The following is a 22,058-nucleotide window of genomic DNA, read 5'->3' on the forward strand; positions in this document are numbered from 1 at the left end:
GGTCCTGGCCTGAAACAAATACGATATTCAATGAAACCAGTGGTCTACTTAGATATATGATTGAGACATTTGAGACCTAATTTTGTGCTAAGCAGACGTAAGTGTCTCAAAAAGTCAAGTATTTTGGCTGATGGTGAAAATTCACCGTTAATTTTCAATCCTCTTTCTCGTTCAATTGTTCTGTTTCAACTATGTCCTGGAATATTATGAAAAACTCGAGTTTTTAATCCCCGACGTAAAAACGACGGGGTGTTATAAGTTTGACGTATCTGTCTGTCTGTGGTATGTAGGTTGCGAAAGGATGAACCGATTTAGATTTCGTATTTTTTGTGTTTGAAAGCTGAATAGTCAGAAGTCTTCCTAGCCATATCTGATGAAAATGTGGTTATCCCCTATGGGTCTTTTTTTTTTTTAATCTTTCTTATTTTTGGACAGAGAGTGAGATTGCAACATCTCAATCTCTGAAATAAATTTAAGAAGTAGTTGTTACCCTAAAATAACCAAGCTCAAAAGACACAGTCACATTAAAAAAAGAAGTAGCAAGTTTCAATGAATAGTCACCATTCATTTAAAAGACTGATAAATCCGACCATTCTAATTACACCTTCACACTTCCTTTCAAAATAAGGACGAAATAAAACATGAGCGGTACCACAAAGCCTTCGTAATGAAATTAACGACGTAAGTTACAAATTGCCTCAAACGGTGTAATCTAATTTACTTCCAAAATCCTCGAGAATACGTTTAGGGTTCCGTATCCGATATTAAAATCAGAATCACGGCGTCATATGTATGATATATGGACCATCCAAAAATACATAACATTGATAGTTATAGGGTTTATAGCTACTTATACCCTGATCCAACAATCTACCAGAACTGTTGAAAGATTCAGAAAGAGTTCAAAGAATTGATCAAAAATCTTCATGGGCTTCATCTAAAAAAAGAAAAAATATTGGGGACACCTTACACAGATCAACTTAGCCCCAAACTAAGCAAAGCTTGTACTATGAGTCCTAAGCGACGATATACATACTTAAATAGATAAATACATACTTATATACATAGAAAACATCCATGACTCTGGAACAAATATCTGTGCTCATCACACAAAATAAATGCCCTTACCGGGATTCGAACCCAGGACCGCGGCTTAGCAGGCAGGGTCACTACCGACTGAGCCAAAAAATCTAAAAATCTAGCTCCTTTACATAAATCTAGTTTTGTTCTCTTCTTTAGTACTTAAATTAGTTTGTCATTGGTTTACTATATACATGGCTTTAATGTTCACTTTTCCTGTTATTTATTTCCCAAAGATTGAAACTTTATTTTACAATTGGCAGCTTGCATCAAAACTCAAAAAAAATCTATATACCACTTGAACGAATCCTATATCACAAGTTCCTTCGAAATTCCTCTACTACATCGAGTCCATAACTCATATAGACTTATTACCCCACTAATTTGAATGTGTACTCTGCCCATACATGTCCGTGACAAATGGCGCCCATCCTAATTTGTCGGGGATGTTATACGGCACGCCATCAACGGGGTACCTAGCCGACTTCACAATCGCTTACGCTTCGAAACCGTATTGTATCTAGCTCTCTCTTTCGCTCTTATATAGTGGCGACAGAGCCAGACTGCGATTCGATCGCCACGTAGCGTCAACGATTGTCAGTTCGGCTAGGCCGGCAGGACTTCGTTATATTCTTATACCCATTTGAAAATAGCTCGTCAGGCTTAGCTTTAAGGTTTATATGACTGATTTATGAGTTTGATATAGTAATTTGAAGGAATTTCATGTCGTGTCTAATCGTGTGATGTTTACGTTTTATGATTAAAGGTTTGTGGAATGGATAAATAAAGATTGTTTGCGTGACATAACAATCTCGACAAGTAGTCAGTTATATTTGTTGCAAAATACCATTACTTTATGTATCTATATTTGATAGGTTCATTCATTGCGGTGGAAGAGTTCGAAATAGGTATGTGCAAGGTGCTTTTTTTACGCACCAGTGCGAGAAGTAGTTCATAATTATCTAGTCAGGTCGAAACTTCGGAGAGCCATCTGGGTGGCTAGCCGAATGGCACAATCGCTCACGAAACGCTAACGAAACGAAGCGCTAGTAGATATCTATCTCTATCGCGCTTGCGTATTGGCGCGACAGAGCCAGCGGCGTATCGCTTTCGTTTGGCGTCGGAGAAATGCCATTCGGCTACGGGGCCTGTACTGATAAACTTCGTAAGATACACGTGCGAAAAGAAAATGCGTAACTCGTGTCGATTTAAAACACTCCCTTCGATCGTATTTTCATTTATCGCCACTCGTTTCGAGCTTCCTCTTTTCCGCACTTGTATCGTAATGTACTATTTTGTCAATAACTGTTATACTTAGCCTTGTGTCTACAAGAAATACACATAATCTAAAGCCGAACAAAGTCCTCATGGCATTTATACCAAAAAAATGTGACATTATCATAGGTAATTAATGCCCACGACAATGTTTTTGAAAAATCTACTCACGGGGCTCTATAGGTATTATTTTATTTTGAAAACAACGCTTATCATATTTGGATTTCTATCACTTTTGCCTCAATCACCAGTCCATAGAGAATTTTATCTATGCTTGTCTTGAATAACGCTTATTTATTATCCGTACAAAAGATCCTTCTAATTACCAAATGATCTTTAATCATCATTAATACGCCCGTTCCGGGGATAACTTTCCTGCCAGGATTTATACTGCTGATATAACCTGCTGGTAACTAAAGGTAGTATAAAGGTACAGGTTGTAAGCAAGAAATTAGCTGTTATTTGTATACTTTGGTACTTTTTAAGGAAGTATCTTGTATTTTTCAAGAGCAAAAACTTGGTGTTATAAATTCTAAGACGTTCCGAAAAAATTTTCATATGTTAATTTTTAAATAGTTGAATGAATATGAGATAATTTTTTAACACTTTACCCAAACAGAAAAGTTTAATAATATTAGTTTGTCATAGAGTTATTGAAATGCCTTCAAAATGTTTTTTAGAAAGACACGCGGAATATAGACACTACAGACAGCTATATTCACTGAGCCATTCAAATGTAACTGGTAAATTACTAAGCTTTCTAAAGAAATACAATTTTATTGCTACAAACCGACCAAATAAACTGACTTAATAAAACTTAGTTTGAATTTGAAAGTCCAAATTATTGTGAAAATATTTTACTTATATTTATCCAAAGATTTTTCACTCTGTACTGTTAATACTTTAATTCATTACAACATTATTCCTCCGAACAAGAGCGGAGTCCTGTTAGTATGATAAGTAGGTAATCAAAATACCGTCACTGTTAATTAAGGGGGCGCCTGCGGACGCCAAGACTGATTTCGTTGAGTCCTGGGAACACAGATAAACGTCAAGCTGTTTGTGTATTCTACACGCTTAACAACTGTAGACATTGGAAAATCGATTTTTAACTTTTAATTAAATGTGCGAGAAAAGGAGGTAGAAAAAAAATCTAATAATTTCTTCTTTTAATGGGTATTTTTTATGATAGCCGATATTTTCCTAGTTCCAAAAATATTTTTTCTTGATTTACTTTGCAATTTTCCAAACTCTAAGAACTTAACCAACAGTTTTCAAACTTTTTACAACAACGTCTGTTAACAAGGGAAAATGTTTCAGTGTTCCTACGATTATTAATGATATTAGACATAAACAAGCAAGTGAAATGAAAAAAAATGAAAATGAAAAATGCTTTATTTAGGTAGCAAATAACATGAGATGTATGTTATTGCTAATAGCCAAACTATATGTTATTGGTGATAGCCAAACTCTTGGATTGGTATAGATAATTGGAATTGGATATGGAACCTACTCGTAACACGTTGGTACGAAAGAGTGGGCTTTTAAACAGATCGATTATGGTTAAGTTATAGGTATTTTTATTTTTACTAATTCTGACCAACTAAATTAACTTGAAAATCTTTCCTACTACCTATGAACTTAAGTTAAATTAACCTCGGTTTAAGGGGTTACCTTATAAACTTGTCAGTTAATTTACTACAGCGGGCGGTCGAGGTGTAGGGCAAAAGCAAAAATTGTTAACACGACGTTTACAAGCCTATTACGGTAATTCAGTTTATAAAAGACCTTTACACCGCCGGCCTATTAAATTTATTATCTTTTAAGAAGTACCTACCTAAGTACTTAGTAAGGAATACAATAAAAAAAAATGGATTCTGGTAAAGAGGCATTGGGGATCCATGAAACACAAAAAGCCTTCTTTAATTATAGGCTCTTATAAAAATATAATGTATTTTAAGAAATAGTTGGCATAATTCGGATCCGAACTCAACGTAGCCTTTTACCCACTAAACGGAGGTAGGTAATGGAACCCCCGCGAACTGTAAGAAACGATTATTTGCAAAACCTTGTCCAGCAGCAACGCATATACTGCGTATACTTTATCCAACAGACCCCAAAGAAGAAATAGTTGGCATAATGGGAACACAACTAAATCTCGTAAACTATAAAAGCAAGTACAAAGGCCAATGCAGCCTTTTACCAACTAAACGAAGGTAATGGTAACCCCAAGTGATTTTGGAGGAGTAATTCTACAGCAATAACGCTTTTACAGCGTAAACTACATACTTACTGTCCTGCATCTAACAGATACCAGAAGAAATAGTTGGCATGGCAACTAAATCTCGTAAACTATAAAAGCAAGTGCAAAGGTCGACGCAGCCTTTTACCCGCTAAACGAAGGTAATGGAACCCCGTAGTGCTGTAACAAGCGATTGTGCGCTGATTGACGCGCATCAGATGTCGATGGGCCCTAATGAGCATGTGATTATCGTGCCTCAAACTTTACCGAACTGGCCGGAATGTTTATTGGTCGCGCGTGCGAGAATTATGATCTTATAGTCCAGTGTAATATGACCTGGAGATTCCGTAGAACCTATTTAAATATTGTAAATACCTATTATCGATTTGAGGATGTTTTGAAACATTTTCAGAAAAAACGACTTAGTTATGCTTCGCGTTCCCGTAATTGCACATGACACAAATCGAAATGCCAGTATGAGTCCTGATTCTCAATAGAAACCACACAATATACCTCTCCAAAATAAGTCGGATCCCCGAGATACATTTCCGAGGTCCTACTCATCATCAACAGTCTGATAAGATTCCTCGAGGAACTAGGCTGGCAAGACTGACTGACCACCATAACATGCCAAATAGGCGCTGGACATGGAGCTGCGAAAAACCTCCCGATCTACAATACAATACAATTGACTCCATATCAAACCCGGTAGCATTCAGAATTGGCTGCACTACGGCTTTTCCATTTTAATAAAGGTAACAGGTAGGTAAGCAATCGGAATGGCATTTCTAATCCGAGGCGCCACTATCTAAGAAAACCGCTAAGTTATGTTCTTGCAACGTTAGCTTTGTATACCGGATCCATGACAAAGTTATATTTTCCAGTGGCAAAGTCATCGATTGGTCAACAATGTTTTAGTTGTTGACTCTGACATCGGCATTGACAAGTTTGTAATGTGCATCGAACGTCAGAATGTACATATTTGTTCTGAGACGTGTTAATCGTTAGATTTGCGTGGTTACACTGCAATTGATGTTAAATGTGGTAATAAATTGGATATTAGCCGCTAGCCCAAGTATTTATGGATGATTTTTTATTGATGTTAAATGACTAGAGTCTACATCTATTGATGACAGTGTATGTATTTTGGTAGCATTTGACATTGGAGAGTAGGTATCTTAAAGTCTGTATCTTATTTCCCTGCCAGATATTTTATTTTATTTTATTGTTCTTGCAGTGTAGACTACCAGGCTTAAAGTCATAATTTGGTTTTTCTCAGAAACGTGTAACTTTTCGAAATTGCCATAGTACAAACCCAACTTAACCTAGCCTGTATATAGATGGCCTTAAGGAAAACCCTGAAACGTTTCAGAATTATGACTAATGAATAATGATAATCAAAGTGACCGGCAGGACAGTATCTGCTTTTGATCCTGCTGCAGCAGAATTCAAGAGATTTTTTGCCGGCAGGGCGAGAGACAGCGACAGCGGCTGAATGTAAATGAGGCAAACAAGTAGGAAGTGGAGTAAATATACCTGGGTAAGCACTCTCGCTTCTGAACTGCCACGCCGCCGCCGCAGGTCCTTGAACACGGGCTCCAAGTACCCCACGCACTCCACGCGAATGCACCGGAATCCGTCTGAAACAACCATTATAATTTACCACAAGAAGAAAAAACATCGCGAATAAAGAATGACTCTTTTTTTACATTTTTAAAGTTCCTCGCCAAACTGCTCATGCAGTTTGTTGGCGAGACAACCAAAACTAAAACGGTCTAGCATTCTGTTTAGTCAGTCAGTTAGATCGTCCAAAAATACTGAACACATATTTTTCGCTTTTCCTAATTAATGAAAAAATACAAAGATATAAAGCAAAGTTCCGGCTTGTGACGTCACTTCTAAGTAAAAATTGTACCTAGGCGTGACGTCATGTGAAACTTCAACGCACTGTGCCGTTTTCATTTTTCGTTTACGAGAAAAAAGAAAAAAAATACGAGTCTAAATTCTTTGATAATCTAACTGACGGACTAATTAGTTTTTTTTTAGTCGTCTCGCCTATTCAATATTTCGTTTTCGATAACAGCTGTTCACGCAAAGCTTTCTACAGAAACGAAGAATTGGAACTGTTAGAAGTCTTGGCCCGGACTCGGACCATTATAAGATGTCATCCTTTAGATGTCATCACCTCGTCGAGTTTAAGAACTTGACACAGAAAATATCGGCATGAGATAATTTTAAGAAAAATTTGAAGGTAATGATCATCATCATCATCCTCCTTGCCTTATCCCGGCATTTGCAACGGCTCATGGGAGCCTGGGGTCCGCTTTGACAACTAATCCCAAGATTTGGCGTAGGCACTAGTTTTACGAAAGCGACTGCCATCTGACCTTCCAACCCGGAGGGTAACTAGGCCCTGTTGGAATTAGTCCGGTTTCCTCACGATGTTTTTCTTCACAAAGCGACTGGAAAATATAAAATTACATTTCGCACATAAGTTCCGAAAAACTCATTGGTACGAGCCGGGGTTTGAACCTGCGACCTCCGGATCGAAAAGAAGGTAACAATGATCTTTCTTTAAAAGTGAAATAATAATAATATACTGATCTTAAGTAAAATAAATATTAGAGTGGTCACCTGTGCTGAGGTTGAGATATCGTTTGTTGCTATGGTACACATCGCAAATCGAATGAAAGCAGCAACCCTGAAAGAGAATAAAACCGTTTATTTAATAACCTCTTTACAACAGATGGGTTACCATGTGAAAATACTTCAGTTCATGTTCCACAAGTAATGTAGAACACCTCAAAGGAACAGAAGGTAAGTACTGTATTTAAGTAGCTCGCTTATAAATTGAAACCATTAAGTAATTAGCAATTTCCATTCTGACCTTAATGAACAAATTTCTACAACAGTAGTTGTAATATTTCATCCGGATAACTGGGTAACTTAATTGATCACCGACAAAGCTTTAGAATTGCTGTCGTGACAATATAATCTTCTCTATCCTCGGACAATTTGTTTCTACAGTACGCAACTAGAGTTTCTCCATCGCCACTATAGCAGTAATTAAGCTTAAGGCTGAAACTTAGTTGTGTCTTGGTAGTTGCCCACCGTACATGGTATAAGGCAATAACTATACCTCCATTCACTATCCAGAATTCACCCCTAGGATCTTACCTATAAGAGCGAGTTTTTATAGAAGATTTCGCTCGTTTGGCTGTACACTCAAGCCAGGGTACTTAGCCAATCTAACAATAGCTGACGCTTCGTAAGCGTGTCGTAGCTAGGCCGATTTTTTTTAACCGTCGCCTCATATCTCTCAAGAAGGACGGTTATCAAGTCGTCTGTATGTTTTTTTTTTATTTTTTTATTTTTTTTAATGTTTGTTCCTCGATATCTCCGTCGTTACTGGACCGATTTTGAAAAATTTTTTTTTGATTGAATGTATATGCATACAGATTGGTCCCATTTTTCTCAGAACCCAGTTCTGATGATGGGATTCTGGAGAAATCGAGGGAACTCTTCGAATCTGAAAGGCATATGGTGATTTTTGTGTTTTTAAAGGAAAAGCATGCATTTAGGTACGGAACAGTGATATTTGGTGCAGTGGAACTGCTGATGATGGCCAGAACGGAACTCTTCAAATCTGAACGGCACGCTTATAGTGACTTTGGTATTTTTATAAGAACAGCATGCACTTTCGTCCAGAACAGTGACATTTGGTGCAGTGGAATTGCTGATGATGGTCAGAACCGAACTCCTCAAATCTGAACGGCACGCTTATAGTGACTTTGGTATTTTTATAAGAACAGCATGCACTTTCGTCCAGAACAGTGACATTTGGTGCAGTGGAACTGCTGATGATGGCCAGAACCAAACTCCTCAAATCTGAACGGCACGCTTATAGTGACTTTGCCATTTTTATAAGAACAGCTTGCGCTTACGTCTAGAACAGTGACATTTGGTACAGTGGAACTGCTGATGATGGTCAGAACCAAACTCCTCAAATCTGAACGCCACGCTTATAGTGACTTTGGTATTTTTATAAGAACAGCATGCACTTACGTCCAGAACAGTGACATTTGGTGCAGTGGAACTGCTGATGATAGTCAGAACCGTACTCCTCAAATCTGAACGGCACACTCATAGTGACTTTGGTAAAAAAATACTTACACATTTCTACATAATCCAACATTCGCAAGTAGCTTTCACCAGAACCCGAAAGGCGACGGTTTTTTTTTCTTAAAAATTATTTTAAAAATTGTCCACCCCACTTTTTTTTGGATTTGGAAATTTTAATGCGGTTTCGACTCAGAATCGCGAGCTCTTTCAATCCTAAAGGGATAAAAAATTGTCCCACAGTTTTTTCCCATTCCGTTACCACTTTTTCATACATTTTGTATGGCGTAACGGAATGGAAGGTCTGAAAAATGTATCCGGAAATCTTGGGACATTTTTTTTTCTCCTATCAAGATCGAAAGACCTCGTGATTCTGAGTATGAATCGCGTAAAAAATACCCATGTTACAAAAAAAGTGGGGTGGACAACTTTGAAAAAAATTGCCCAGATAGCTCTCCCTATCGCTCTTTTGTTATTGATGTTAAATGGGGAGGGGGGGGGGGGGTTTTGGGGCAACAGATTCAAACTGCGTGTTGATCGCCACGTTACGTCCACGATTGTCACTTTGGCTAAACCAGCAGGTAATGAGCTAACAACAACCACTTAACCCGAGTAACAAGCACTCAAATCTTCGGTTAAACAAGACGTGGCGTTTGTTGACAATCTATTGACGGATCAGTCACAAAAGGCAGGCAAATAAGATGGAACTCTCACAGGAGCGTTCAAATTGTAGCATTTCTATATTGGTACCGATTTACGACATAGGTACAGGGCAGTAAACTTGACACGTCCGTTTTATAGTTTTCTAATAGTTAGGTGTTTATTCGTACACACAAGAAAGTTGTTGTATACACAAAAATATGTAAGGTACAGCGGGGCAATCATCAACTGGGGGGCAAATGTAACTGGTCTATTTTTTCCATGTTTTACAATGTTTGCATTATTAAATAGAGTGTCCACCGGTTATATTATGGTAGGCATCATGTCAAGATTCCCCTTTCGAAATTATCCGAACATTTCGGTGCTTCGAAATTACCCCAATGCACCCTAGCACCCTACTATGGTTCGCTAGTTCCAGACCGTCAATCAAGTTGTCAACAATAGTAGTAAGCAAAGCTGGGCCATTTTTTTTTTTTTTTTTTTTTTTCAAAGTTATCCACCCCACTTGGATTTGGAATTTTTTATGTGATTTCCACTCAGAATCGCGAGCTCTTTCAATCCTAATAGGAGAAAGTGTCCCAAGGTTTTTTTCCCATTCCGTTACCATTTTTTCATACATTTTGTATGGCGGTAACGGAATGGAAGGTCTGAAAAATGTATGGAAATCTTGGGACATCTTTTTTTTCTCCTATCAGGATCGAGATACCTCGCGATTCTGAGTATGAATTGCGTAAAGAGTGGAGTGGACAACTTTGAAAAAAAAAATAGCCCAGCTACACAGAGATATTTGGAGCCATTAATAAGCAAGTTTCTACTACATACTCGAACCTATTGTTTGATTTAATTCACATTGTTCGCGATGTTCATTCTTTCTCCGCCTCTTCCTTTTGATAACATGTTTGTGTATTATCTGGTACCGTGGGTGCTACAACACTGGAAGTAAGCTTGTCTCAATTTGCTTTACTTTCCATACCGTCCTATTACTGCAAATACCTCCTATCTGCAAAAAAGTCGTTTTGAGATATTCGCATTTTAATGTTTGGATGTATTTTTTTATGTTTAAACAAGGAAAAATTATGGTTTATATTGTTATATTCGATAGTTTGCCTTATTTTGATTATTACTTAATCAAGAAAAGTTCCTAAGTTTTGATGTATAGGGGGTAAAAATACAATATAAATAAAAATGTGGTGCACTTAATAGGTTTTGGCTGTAGAAACATTTTTTCGCCATTTTTACTCAGGAACAGCATATAAGACAGAATTTCTATTAGATTAAGCTCAATTTTACGTAAACTATTGTAATAAGATACAAAATATGAAAAAAAGGCATTCATTTTGAATTTACTGTCAAATTTAGTGGAAATTGCCAATGACATACAAGGTTTTACCTGTAGGAAATATTGCAGTATGAAATTTAAGGCTCCTTATCTTCACTAGAGGTAACTTAAGATGCATTTTTTTGGTAAATAAGGTGCTTTTGTAAGTTTATTATTTATTTAATATGTCAGGTAAATGTACTATTGTTTGAAGTGTGTCAAATATACAAAGCCCAAGAGAATGAAAAATGAATTTATTAAGCAAAAAGCATAATGAACATTAATCATCCTCTTCTTCACTACTGGATTCGCTCGCTGCAACATCCGGTACACGGTCTATTATGGTAATCACATTTTAAGTGACCGAAACCATCCATGGTACTCCTCAGGAATGACCCCTTAGTCGCAAAGTCCAACTAAATCATTCTTCTTGGCTGATGAGATTGCCAATGGCTTGTTGTACAATTGGCGCAATTGCAGGCATGGTAATGTATTTTCAGGGGTCGGTGGCGGCTCCACTGAATTGGGGTTGTTAAATATACTTCCTTCTGGCCCAACTCATCATTTTCCAAATTGCACCCCTTCTCTCTTGGATCTCACTCTCACGTCTTCACTTTCTCATGTCGCCAAATTGTGCCAGTGTTCGGCTGATGCTTTCTCATACACTGAGAGAAAATACAACCAGTTTTCATGTTCGTTCAACAAGTTTTTTGGTTAAAATAGCGCCTACGTGCTCTTTGGTTCAAACAACAAGCTACTTGTCATTTGAATCGGCAACGTATTTGAATCAACAAGTCGATTTTATAAAAACAACCTGACACATATTGTTTTAAACATACGTTTGGCTGATTCAAACGGATAAACCGCAACAAGTCGAACTTGTTAAATTCACAATGCAAATTTCTCTCAGTGTACCATGACTTTCTTTACTTGTCTTATAAAGTCAGACCTCCTAAATTTAAAAGTAAGATACTTCGTAAGCGTAATTTTGGTAGGATGGATATCAGTAAACTTTGAGACGATGCATCGAAAATTGACTGGTGTGCTGTCTAGCTCTAGAGCTGCAACTGTAGATGACCAGGTCTCACTTTTTAATTCATTTTTGACTCAACTCTACGACGTACACGCTCCAGTCCTTTCGATCAAAGTCAAGCACCGTCCTGCTCCCTGGCTTACTCCGGGCATCAAGGCATTATTAGACAAAAAGAACTTTACCAAAGCCAGATACAAATCCAACCCCACGGAAGCGAATAAATTTCGCTACCACGCCTTACGCAACCGCTGCAGCACCATTTCTCGCGATGCTCAACGACGCCATATTCACCAATCCGTCGAAAATGGTGACCCGGCGAAAGCGTGGAAGTTTCTTCGGTCACTAGGAATCAGAAAGTCTGAGCAGAACTGTCCCAAAAACCCAAGCCATTCTTATTGGGAGCCCAAAACTACTTTCCCGATTAGACTTTGCCAATGTTCCCCCTATTTATTTTGATGCCGTTCTGATCCCATATTCGCAACAAGTAAAGATCCTTGGCATCATCATTGACAGTACGTTATCCTGGGGACCTCAGGTGAGCGAATTCAGCAGGAAGATATTTGCGGCAATTGGTTCTCTTAGGAGACTACGTAACTTCCTCCCAATTCCTACCAAAATTGCCCTCGCACAAACACTTCTCCTTCCCATTTTGGATTACGCTGATTTTGCCTATCTCGATCTCACTGAGGATCAACTTAGTAAGCTTGAGAATATCCAAAACGTCTGCATTCAGTTTATATTTTGGTTACGCAAATATGACCTTGACCATGTATCTCACTTCCGTTTGCAGCTCAAGTGGCTCCCTATCCGTCTTCGTCGTACCTTTCACATTTTGTCTCTTCTGTATTCTATCCTTTTTTACCCTGCTACTCTCCGCTATCTTAAAAATCGCTTTAGTTATCTCTGTTCCACTAGGTGCGCCCAGAATTTAATTCTTTCTGTCCCCTTCTCTACTTCAAAATTCTATAATCATTCTTTTAATTTTCAAGCTGTGCGACTTTGGAATTCCCTACCTCATGACATAAGACGTGCTCAGTCTCCTGTATCTTTCAAGAGACTTTCTACTATATACTGTTATATGTGTATTTATTTATATATTTATGCATATAGTTATTTATCTTTATGTATGTAAGTTTATGTATTTTATATTTTTTAGTCTATATTGTGCGATAAGTTTATTTCTTCAAATTTGTTGACACCTACTGACATAACTTCTTCCAAACAACCTTAAGGTAGCGGAAATTTATCAATTTCCGCTACCTTAAGGTTGTTTGGAAGAAATCGCTCTTTAGCGATAAGACCGCCTGTTGTTTACCTTTGTTCGTGTTGCTTCCTTGTTTTGTATTGTTGTATTTTATCAAGGTGTGCAATAAAGAGTATTTGTATTGTATTGTTACTTTAACGAAATCTTACCCGCCTAGCAACCGGCCGGTGTGCGGGACACCTTGAGTATTTAACTGACTACAGATATTATTCCATCCAAAATATTACACTAACACTCTCTAAATGCACTTCAAATAATGTTAGTATTATCTTTATGTTCAATGGTTATTAGTATGTATCCAAATGTGGCATAATAATGGGCTGAACATTTCAATAATATTAACCTCAAACTTAAGTTACCTATAAACAAAACTATATTTATTACTTACGGTCTGAATCCTTATTTCCTGTTGCCAGTCTAACGAGCCTCCTGCTTCTTGAATTCATTTTTATCATAAACAGACAATAAAATAGGCTTTTAAACTGTTTATCGAACAACAAAACATAATAACAACAAATTGTCTTATCGGCGCGTGAGCAGCAACTGAGTGAAGTTAGCTACGGCGCGAAGCTCGCGAGCACGCTTAGTTGGTTCTTCCTGTAGAGTTTTGAGTTGTCGGATCAAACCTATACAGGTAAAACCTATTAGGGCGCGGTATAATGTTGTGGCAGTAAGATATTGTTGTTAATGAATTCAAAGAAGTTCTGGAAAAATATGCTAAAAACGTTATACTTTATTTTTAGATTTTAGGGCTGGCTCAGAAAGAGAAGATAAAGAAATATATTTCTCCTTGAAAAAAGTTCATGTCAAAATAGGTACTAAATAGTTCATCAATTGAAATTAATTAATATTTAACCTTCGTTCCAAGGAAGCAAAACTTAAGAGAAATCTTAATTGAATTCGCTATGCCAAATAATTTCAACCGTTTTTACCCTGGGTCCTGTGTTCAACTCAGTCAATCTTCATTGTCTGCACTTCAAAAGTGGTCTTGCGCAATTCGTTCCTATAGTGTACCTACTCACTTAAAATGCCATTCTAAATTCAACATTTGAAGATATTCCAATTTCAGAAAACCACATGCATTTACTATCATCGACCATTTTGCTAATTTTGCAAAAATACTGACTCAGATTTGTGTACACTGTCACAGAATGAGCAAGCGTTAAAACTCTCATTTCATTGTAGAAAATTACGTTTGAAGTCACATACATCACCTTAATATGTTCCTCACCTTGACCCAGGTTTACATATGTAAACTGTTCAACCACTATTGATACCGATTACTATATCTATCAATTTTCTTTATATATTATGTCACCTTTTCGGTAAAGGAAAACATCGTGAGGAAACCGAACTAATTCCAATAAGGCCTAGTTTGGAAGGTCAGATGGCAGTCGCTTTCGTAAAAGTACGCCAAATCTTGGGATTAGTTGTCAAAAGCAGACCCCAAGCTCCCATGAGCCGCGGCGAATGCTGGGATAACGCAAGGAGGATGATGATTTATGCCACCACTATTTTCACGATAAAAACTATTCCGTCGCTCATTTCATCAAATAAATTCATACACCGGTAGAAACAGTTTCAGATCAAATTGATCAAATAATTTCGAAAAACTCCATAGTGGCAACCCTATCTCGCAGATTGCGTAACCCACCATCCATTAGACGTTTGAAGATGCTACATTTTCGACAACCGAGTGCGCCCTACTGCATTAAAACGATCAAACGACCGAGGAACGCTCTAATGAACATCTTAAGTGGTTTATAGAGTGCCGATAGCCGTTACTTTTATGTTAAAATCACTTCACTCGTTCTGTCCTATGAGAATTTCTTGACGTCTGCGATTATCATTCATGCGTTTTTCTATGGTTGACGCTTTTATGTAGTAATAAAGTAAAGCTTTCCTTCAGAAACTGTTAGTAAGTCCTACAAAGCAAATATCTTTAATATAACTACGTTTCCGACTAACCTCACATAAAGTATACCTAAGGAACAGATACCTATTGTCAGTATTTATTTCGCATAGGTACTTATTACATCTCTTTTTGGATTTTTATTAACTAATATTCCCGCTAAAGCTTTTCAGCACCAAATAACTAAAATAAATTATTAAGATTTCAAAGAAACGTCGGCATCAATTCTTATTAGACCAGTTTAACTCGAAGATTGTTCTTCTAATATCCCATTTGAAAATTTCATCACATCCTGCACGAAATACTTTCCCGTATTACCAAACTTATATAGCCCTTTACATGTATAGCTTTTCACATCGCATTTAGAATCTTCTAGCCAACAGGCGCTCAAACAAAGAAGCCATTGGAAATAAACTAAGGTAATTAGCAGTTAGATATAGCTTTGCTTACGAAAAGATAAACATGTCAATTGTGCTAAGAGGATTTATGCTGGCACGCGGTAGAAGTGTAGCAAGTTGCGATCACATCCGCTAGGTGGAGTGTTGAGGTATCGTACTAAGTATTTTTCCCCTCACTAGCTCGTAAACACGTGTTTTGTCCTTTAATACCAGCGGGCAAAAACGCATTTTATCCACTAGTGGGTAAATATTTGATCTTGAATAAAGTCAAATTAACTGCTTTAAGATTGATAAAAATGGGTGAATCTAGTAATAAAGATGATTTACCACCTGTGGAGTTACTGGAAACAGTTATAAACGCATTTTTTGCGTTGTAGTTTCCTCGCTATAGTGAGGGGAAAAGTTTTGTGTTACACTCGGGTGCAAATGTATTTTACTTCTCGTGTGTTAAAAACCTCGCAAGTTCAGGATTCTATTCTCGAACCACTCGCTTCGCTCGTGGTATTACTTTGTCAAGTTGTGATTGTGAACGCCACATAGTATGAAATCTCTGTGTGGAAAGTATGTAATAATTTGACTTCCTATTACTTATTAAATTTCTGGAAAAAAGGATTAGCCATGATAACTATTTTAATATCAAAAATAATAGTCCAAAAATCTAGCATCCTATTTTCAGGGTACGAGTAATGATGCCCTTTTGTTTATTTTTCTACTATTTATACTTGTAAGATAATATTTTGTGTTAATGAATATAGAGATATATTAAGCTTCACGGATATTCAAGCATAGCCAGTTGAACTTAGAAGTAACAATGGAAGTGCTTATGTGTGACCATAAGTATAACTAACGATAAATCTTCGTAAATCTTTCACAGTATACTATCTATCGGTTATAATCTACGCCCATAGTGACTGTGTAACATAAGTTAGGTGCTCTATATGGTGCATGAACGAGATGAGATGCATATCAAGTGCAGACTTCACAAACATCTGTACAAACCAACATTCCAAATATATGTATGCACGACCTTATTGTCACTGTCTTAGAGACGTGTGTGATATTTTTGGTATGTTGACTTGTAAAGAGGTTCATGAACTCGACCGTACTGTAAGAACGTATGCCTTGAACAACCAGATCTATTTTGTCCATTTCAGTCCAGACTTTATCGAAGTGTTCTCACGGGGTTATTTAGTTGGACACTAGATATGATCTTGTTTAGTGTTAGCACCTGGACAGTGACATGCTTTTGACCTTGTTTAGTGTTAGCAACTGGACAGTGAGTAGTGACGCGCTTAGAGTGAATATATTTTTCTCTGAATTTCCTTCGCACTCTAAGAAAAGATTTTATTCTTCTCATTTTTCAGTTATTTTATCTACATGAACTAAGATCCCTAAGACATTAACATTTGCTCGCTGCATCACAATGCTGATTATGTTGTCGGTTACTAGTTAGGTCAACTATATTGAGGGTTTCTTCAAATTTTGGTATACAATCACAGATTTAATATACCTACCAAAAATTGGCTACCAAGTAACACTAAAGTTATTTCTTTCACACTACATCACATATGGCGCCCAATTACAGAGATGCGTTTAAAATGTACAGTTACCGCCATTAGTTGATCACAATTATTAATCGATCATTTAGCATAAATGTATGTTGCACGTTAATATAAAGTCGGGAGAATGCCAGCGCGGTTATTACGGCTTGTACATAATTGTATACTTAAATATACAGCTTAGCAAAATGGCAAAGAATAATTAACGAAACAGATAAAGACACGTACCATATCTTTCGAAAGAATATTAGGAAAAGAAATATTAGGAAAAGTATGCTACTCATTATATTTAGTTTTCAAATAAAAATTCTTCATGTTCTGTATGACCTTTATTTTTCTTATCACTACTCAAAGTATGAATAGACATTTAATTTTCTTTATAAGAATAAATATCGTGTATGTACTTTAAAATTTGTAAAATCTTATATGCTTGTTGATGGCTAAATTAAATAACATTTTTTATTTATTTATTTTATTTTTAATACCTACAATATCCTGTATATTCAAAAGCTGTTACAGAATTTTCTTAAACACCGTTATTACAAAAAAACGTTTATTCACACCAGGATCCACTTGACCTTATTTTTTGTCCCGACTCAGCGCGTGGCTTGAATGGACCGTATAATTTCTGTTTACTTTTACTCTCCAAGGAGTCTCAAGTAGCAAGAAAAAAGTTACCGTTTGAGAAAATATTTATCATGGACAAATGTTAAACCACAGACGAGAAAATTTAAAGACTATCAAAATATACATTAGGCCTTATTTTTTACTTTGGCTGTAAATATATGCGAGCTTTAGGTCCAACAAGGGGAATAATGTATTTTTTTATGCCATAAGACAATTTTTAACAAAACTGAAGGAGTTGCAAAAGATGTCTGCATGATATGATATCTTCGCAGGTTTATAGGTTATATTGCTTGTCAAGTGGTCTTGACAACTTTAGCAGCTAGGCCTATACGCTCTGCGTGCGTAGCCGAATGCACAAACTTTCACGAAACGAAATGCTCGTAGATATCTATCTCTATCACTCTTGCATATTGGCGCGACAGAGCCAGCCTACCTTTCGCAGCGTTTCGGTTTTCGTTTCGCGTCGTAGAAATGCCTTTCGGCTACGGGGCCTCTTCCTGTGCAATAGGACATCAACCAATACAATAAGAAAAGTGTAAACCTAGAAACCTACTTACTCCGATGGAACAGCAACTCACAATGAGACTTTTGACTCCGACATAAGACAGTGCCACTTTTCTCGAGACCTGCACGGGGAGCATGGTCGCGCGATAGACGATAAAATAGCAGGCCGTCCCTATCGCACTATTTGTAACTGCGATAGGGATGGCCTGATATTTTATCGTTTATCGCGCGACCATGCTTCCCGTGCAGAGATCAGGCAGGCAATTACGAGTATGGTCGCGCGATAAATGACAAAACATCTGGCCGTTCCTATCGCACTTAGGGCCGGTTGCATCAAACCCTCTATCACCGTTAAAGCATTCGTTAAATTTTATTGTATGGGAAGTTCTATAGACGTCTGCTGCGTGACGATGATGTGTCTGTCAAATGTGGTTGATGCAACTGGCCCTTACTAATAGTGCGATAGGGACGGTCTGATATTTTATCGTCTATCGCGCGACCATGCTACCCGTGCAGTCTATATTATTTATGTGTCTCGTTCTACACACATGTCTTCAAATTAGTAAGTACTTGCATTGTTTACCTCATTACGATGTTTATGTTTGTCTGTACGCGCATTTCGTTGACATGATTTTAAGAATAAATATCATTTTGGAAAGCGCATTTTGTCAAGTCTAAAAAATAACGGATTTTATGTTTGCGTCAAAGAAGCAAGGTTTGATAGTTAAAGAACAATATTGAAATAACTCCGTTTCTCAAATTTTTGCTACTGTTGTAAACCATTGTACCTACATAGATTTTCAAAGTTGAAAAACGACAAACGACGTTTCTATTTATAGGTACAAAAATCTTTCAAAACATGCATTCCAATGCTGCTTGAAATGCCCTACAAGCCAGAAATAAATAACCATGTGTTAAAAGTCCAAAAATGTTTATAATTAGGTAATGTTTAGGCATTTTTGGCGGGCTTCCTGTTATAACGCGAACGTACCTGTTGCCGTTAACATCAGATAGTGATGCGTACGCGCTGCTCGTAAAGATCTTTATGGCCCACTAGGCAAAGCATTTTTTTTTTCTTTTTCAGTGTACCGTAAGGAGACCGGATCTTCTGGCGCTTCGTTTTCTACGAAAAGCACGGCGTGATTACCGATCAGAGATCACATTAAGTTATTGAGTTAGATTTATCCTTTACTAGCTTAGAGTTACGTTCAAAAATTGCGGAATGCTCTATACAAACTTCCACCCCCTATTTTAAGAAATTGGGGGTTTAAAAAGAGACAAAAAGTAGCCTATGCCACTCTTCATCCTTTCAACTATCTACACTTAAAAAATCATGTCAATTCGTCGCTCTGTTTTGCCGTGAAAGATGGACAAACAAACAGACACACACTTTCCAATTTATATAGTACTAGCTTTTTCCTGCGGCTTCGCTCGCGTTAGAAAGAGATAAAAAGTAGCTTATGCCACTCTCCAGTCCTTCAACTATCTCCACTTAAAAAATCACGTCAATTCGTCCGTTTTGCCGTGAAAGACGGACAAACAAATAGACACACACACTTTCCCATTTATGATATTAGTATGGATAGTTTTTGCCAGCGGCTTCGCTCGCATTAGAAAGAGACAAAAAGTAGCCTATGTCACTCTCCATCCTTTCAACTATCTCTACTTAAAAAATCACTTCAATTCGTCGCTCCGTCGTCCAAAGACGGACACACACACTTTCCCATTTATAAGATTAGTATGGATAGATGGATTCTGCGATATTGGGTACCTAATCTATAATTTCTATAATGCTTATAGTTTTTTGACAATTTTACATAATACTGCAGAACTTTTGTCGCTCTAATAAACAGAAACAATAAAATTTTATTCCCTATGACAGCCTATGACAATTGACTAAGTAACTGGTATAAGTATATGCCAACAAATAATGGAAATAATTTATTTTACACACTCTATGGGAGGTAATCTACGCCGCAACTCGTAAAATGCATGCGCACGAGTTGATTTATTGGGTATTGAGTTATTCCGCTGTTACTACGGAACAGTAAGTTTACATGAATTTCATTTTCCGTACAATATCTTTCTCTGGGTAGCTTTATTGTATACTCGTAGCTGTGGAAATGGAAAGCGCTTTCACTAAAACTACATAAATATAGATACGAAATATTAATATTTTAGCAGTAGATCCGTGTTTTTTTGGAGAAGAAAACACATCTTAGTATTCTCAGTATTCTTAGTATTCTTGGGTCGTCAAATGGGCTTCTGAAAACTTTACGAGAAAAGTCATGATTTTTTTATCTTCCTTTCACTCAAAAAACATTTAAAACAGTTAGAGAAACTATTGCGTCATATTCATAAACTACTGACTAACTGGCTACCGAGACAGAAATAATTGTGATACGAAGCACACACGGACCAACGGCATAAGGTAGCTAAATCGCCTTCATGTAAATTTACATTTTAGCATACTTTGAAATACCGCAGGATATATATCCTCCTACTCCCATTTTATTCGTTTTCCTCATAATGGTAAAGTCTTTTACGATAACTCTTCAACTTCAGATAATGGCAATTTACGTACCAAAGGATCTCCATCCGCAATTCCATTTTTGTCATCACTTATCTTCTGCACTCTCTGTCCATGTCTAGAACCTTCCGGAGGTCACAATCCATGTTCACGTCACCCCTCTGATCATTGTTGGTTGACGTCAGAACATGTCGGCGAGATATTTATGGAGTCTGCCAGCATGTTCTGGAACAAGAAAATGAGTTGATTAGATTCAATGCTAAATATAAGTAGTTCTTGTAGTGGACAGATTTTCATCAAACATAACTAAGAACACTCACGACTAATTTATCTTTCAAACAAAGAAAACGAAATCTAAATCGGTTCATCCGTTCGAAAGCTTCGATGCGACAGACAGGTAGACACGTCAAGCTTATAACACCCCGTCGTTTTTATCGTAATCAACTATTCGTCGTTAGTCTGTCTGGCAAAACTGTTCATATGTTGATACTGATATAACCTAACCACAAAATTATCATTTTGAAAAAACCCCCTACCGCGACATAGTGGTCCGATTTTCATGAAAAGTGGCTAAGGAACACTCCCGACTGACTCAGCTTTCAAACAAAAAAAAAACTAAATCTAAACCGGTTCATTCGTTCGGGAGCTACGATGCCACAGACAGACACACACACACAGACAAACAGACAGACAGACACGTCAAACTTATAACACCGCGTCGTTTTTGCGTAGGGGGTTAAAAACGTAAAACTAAGTCGTTAATAGTTCAATAGTTCAACTGATCGCAAAACGAGTTTTCAGAATCTCTATATTTTTAAAATAAAATCGGTCTAATATGTAAAAATCGATTTTTTTCATAATTTTTTACTAAATGATCTAGTTCACCAGATAGTGTAGGTACTTCAATATCCGACAGTTAAATTGTCTCGGAATTCCCGAAATTTTCCCTATCTTACTTCTTGAAACTTATACAGCCAGATTCTATCCCGGACATCCTGTTATCCAGGAGCTATCTACTCAATATGATGTAACAAAAATTGCCCAAGCTTCTTACCCAGATAAGAAACCGTACTAACGTGTGAACTGACTCACAACCTAACTGGAGCAGGCAGTTAAGCAAACACGGCCCTAGTAACTTGATTTGAGCCAACTTAGACTAATTGTGGGAATTAGCTTTTAAATGTTGATAAAATGGGTGGGAATGTTTATTGATGAGAATTAATGTGCGAATTAGAATGAGGTACCTACCTAATACTACCTATACTATATAGGTTTTACTTTACACATCTATATGTCCTCTTGCCGCCCAACGTGCAATGAGATGTACATTTGGGTTCATTGGAATTTTTACTTTCATGTGAATAAATAAAGTAGCATTTCTTTTGTCTCTAAAATTTTTGAAACAAATGAAACTCAACTTAGTTTAAAATGCAACTCTCAAATGCAAATCAAAATTCTCTAGCAAAATTTTTGTATGGTGGGCGTTACGAAGATACGGATATTAGACAGCTATTAAGTAGCTGACTGTGGGGGCCTG

At 37.1% G+C, this 22,058-nt stretch overlaps 1 protein-coding gene across 1 annotated transcript; it reads right to left on the reverse strand.

The window, feature by feature from the left end:
- Positions 1-5,601: 5,601 nt before the first annotated feature.
- On the reverse strand, positions 5,602-20,732 carry LOC125234907 (ADAMTS-like protein 2). The gene is made up of 4 exons (XM_048141325.1): positions 20,576-20,732; positions 7,232-7,298; positions 6,134-6,237; positions 5,602-5,620 (listed from the first exon to the last, which is right to left on the reverse strand). Exons 1-4 carry the CDS (start codon positions 20,608-20,610, stop codon positions 5,602-5,604), a joined length of 225 nt encoding a protein of 74 aa, XP_047997282.1. The 5' UTR covers positions 20,611-20,732.
- Positions 20,733-22,058: the final 1,326 nt, after the last annotated feature.

The sequence above is a fragment of the Leguminivora glycinivorella genome, chromosome 16, assembly GCF_023078275.1.
Source record: "Leguminivora glycinivorella isolate SPB_JAAS2020 chromosome 16, LegGlyc_1.1, whole genome shotgun sequence".
NCBI lineage: Eukaryota > Metazoa > Arthropoda > Insecta > Lepidoptera > Tortricidae > Leguminivora > Leguminivora glycinivorella.

What these genes read in the sequence shown, in the direction of transcription:
- LOC125234907 (XM_048141325.1), bottom strand. Translation starts at nt 20,610, where the DNA reads ATGACAAAAATGGAATTGCGGATGGAGATCCTTTG. An exon ending in TTGCGGATGGAGATCCTTTG is followed by an intron (nt 7,299 to 20,575) that starts GTACGTAAATTG and finishes ATTCTCTTTCAG; the next exon opens with GGTTGCTGCTTTCATTCGAT. An exon ending in ATATCTCAACCTCAGCACAG is followed by an intron (nt 6,238 to 7,231) that starts GTGACCACTCTA and finishes TGGTTGTTTCAG; the next exon opens with ACGGATTCCGGTGCATTCGC.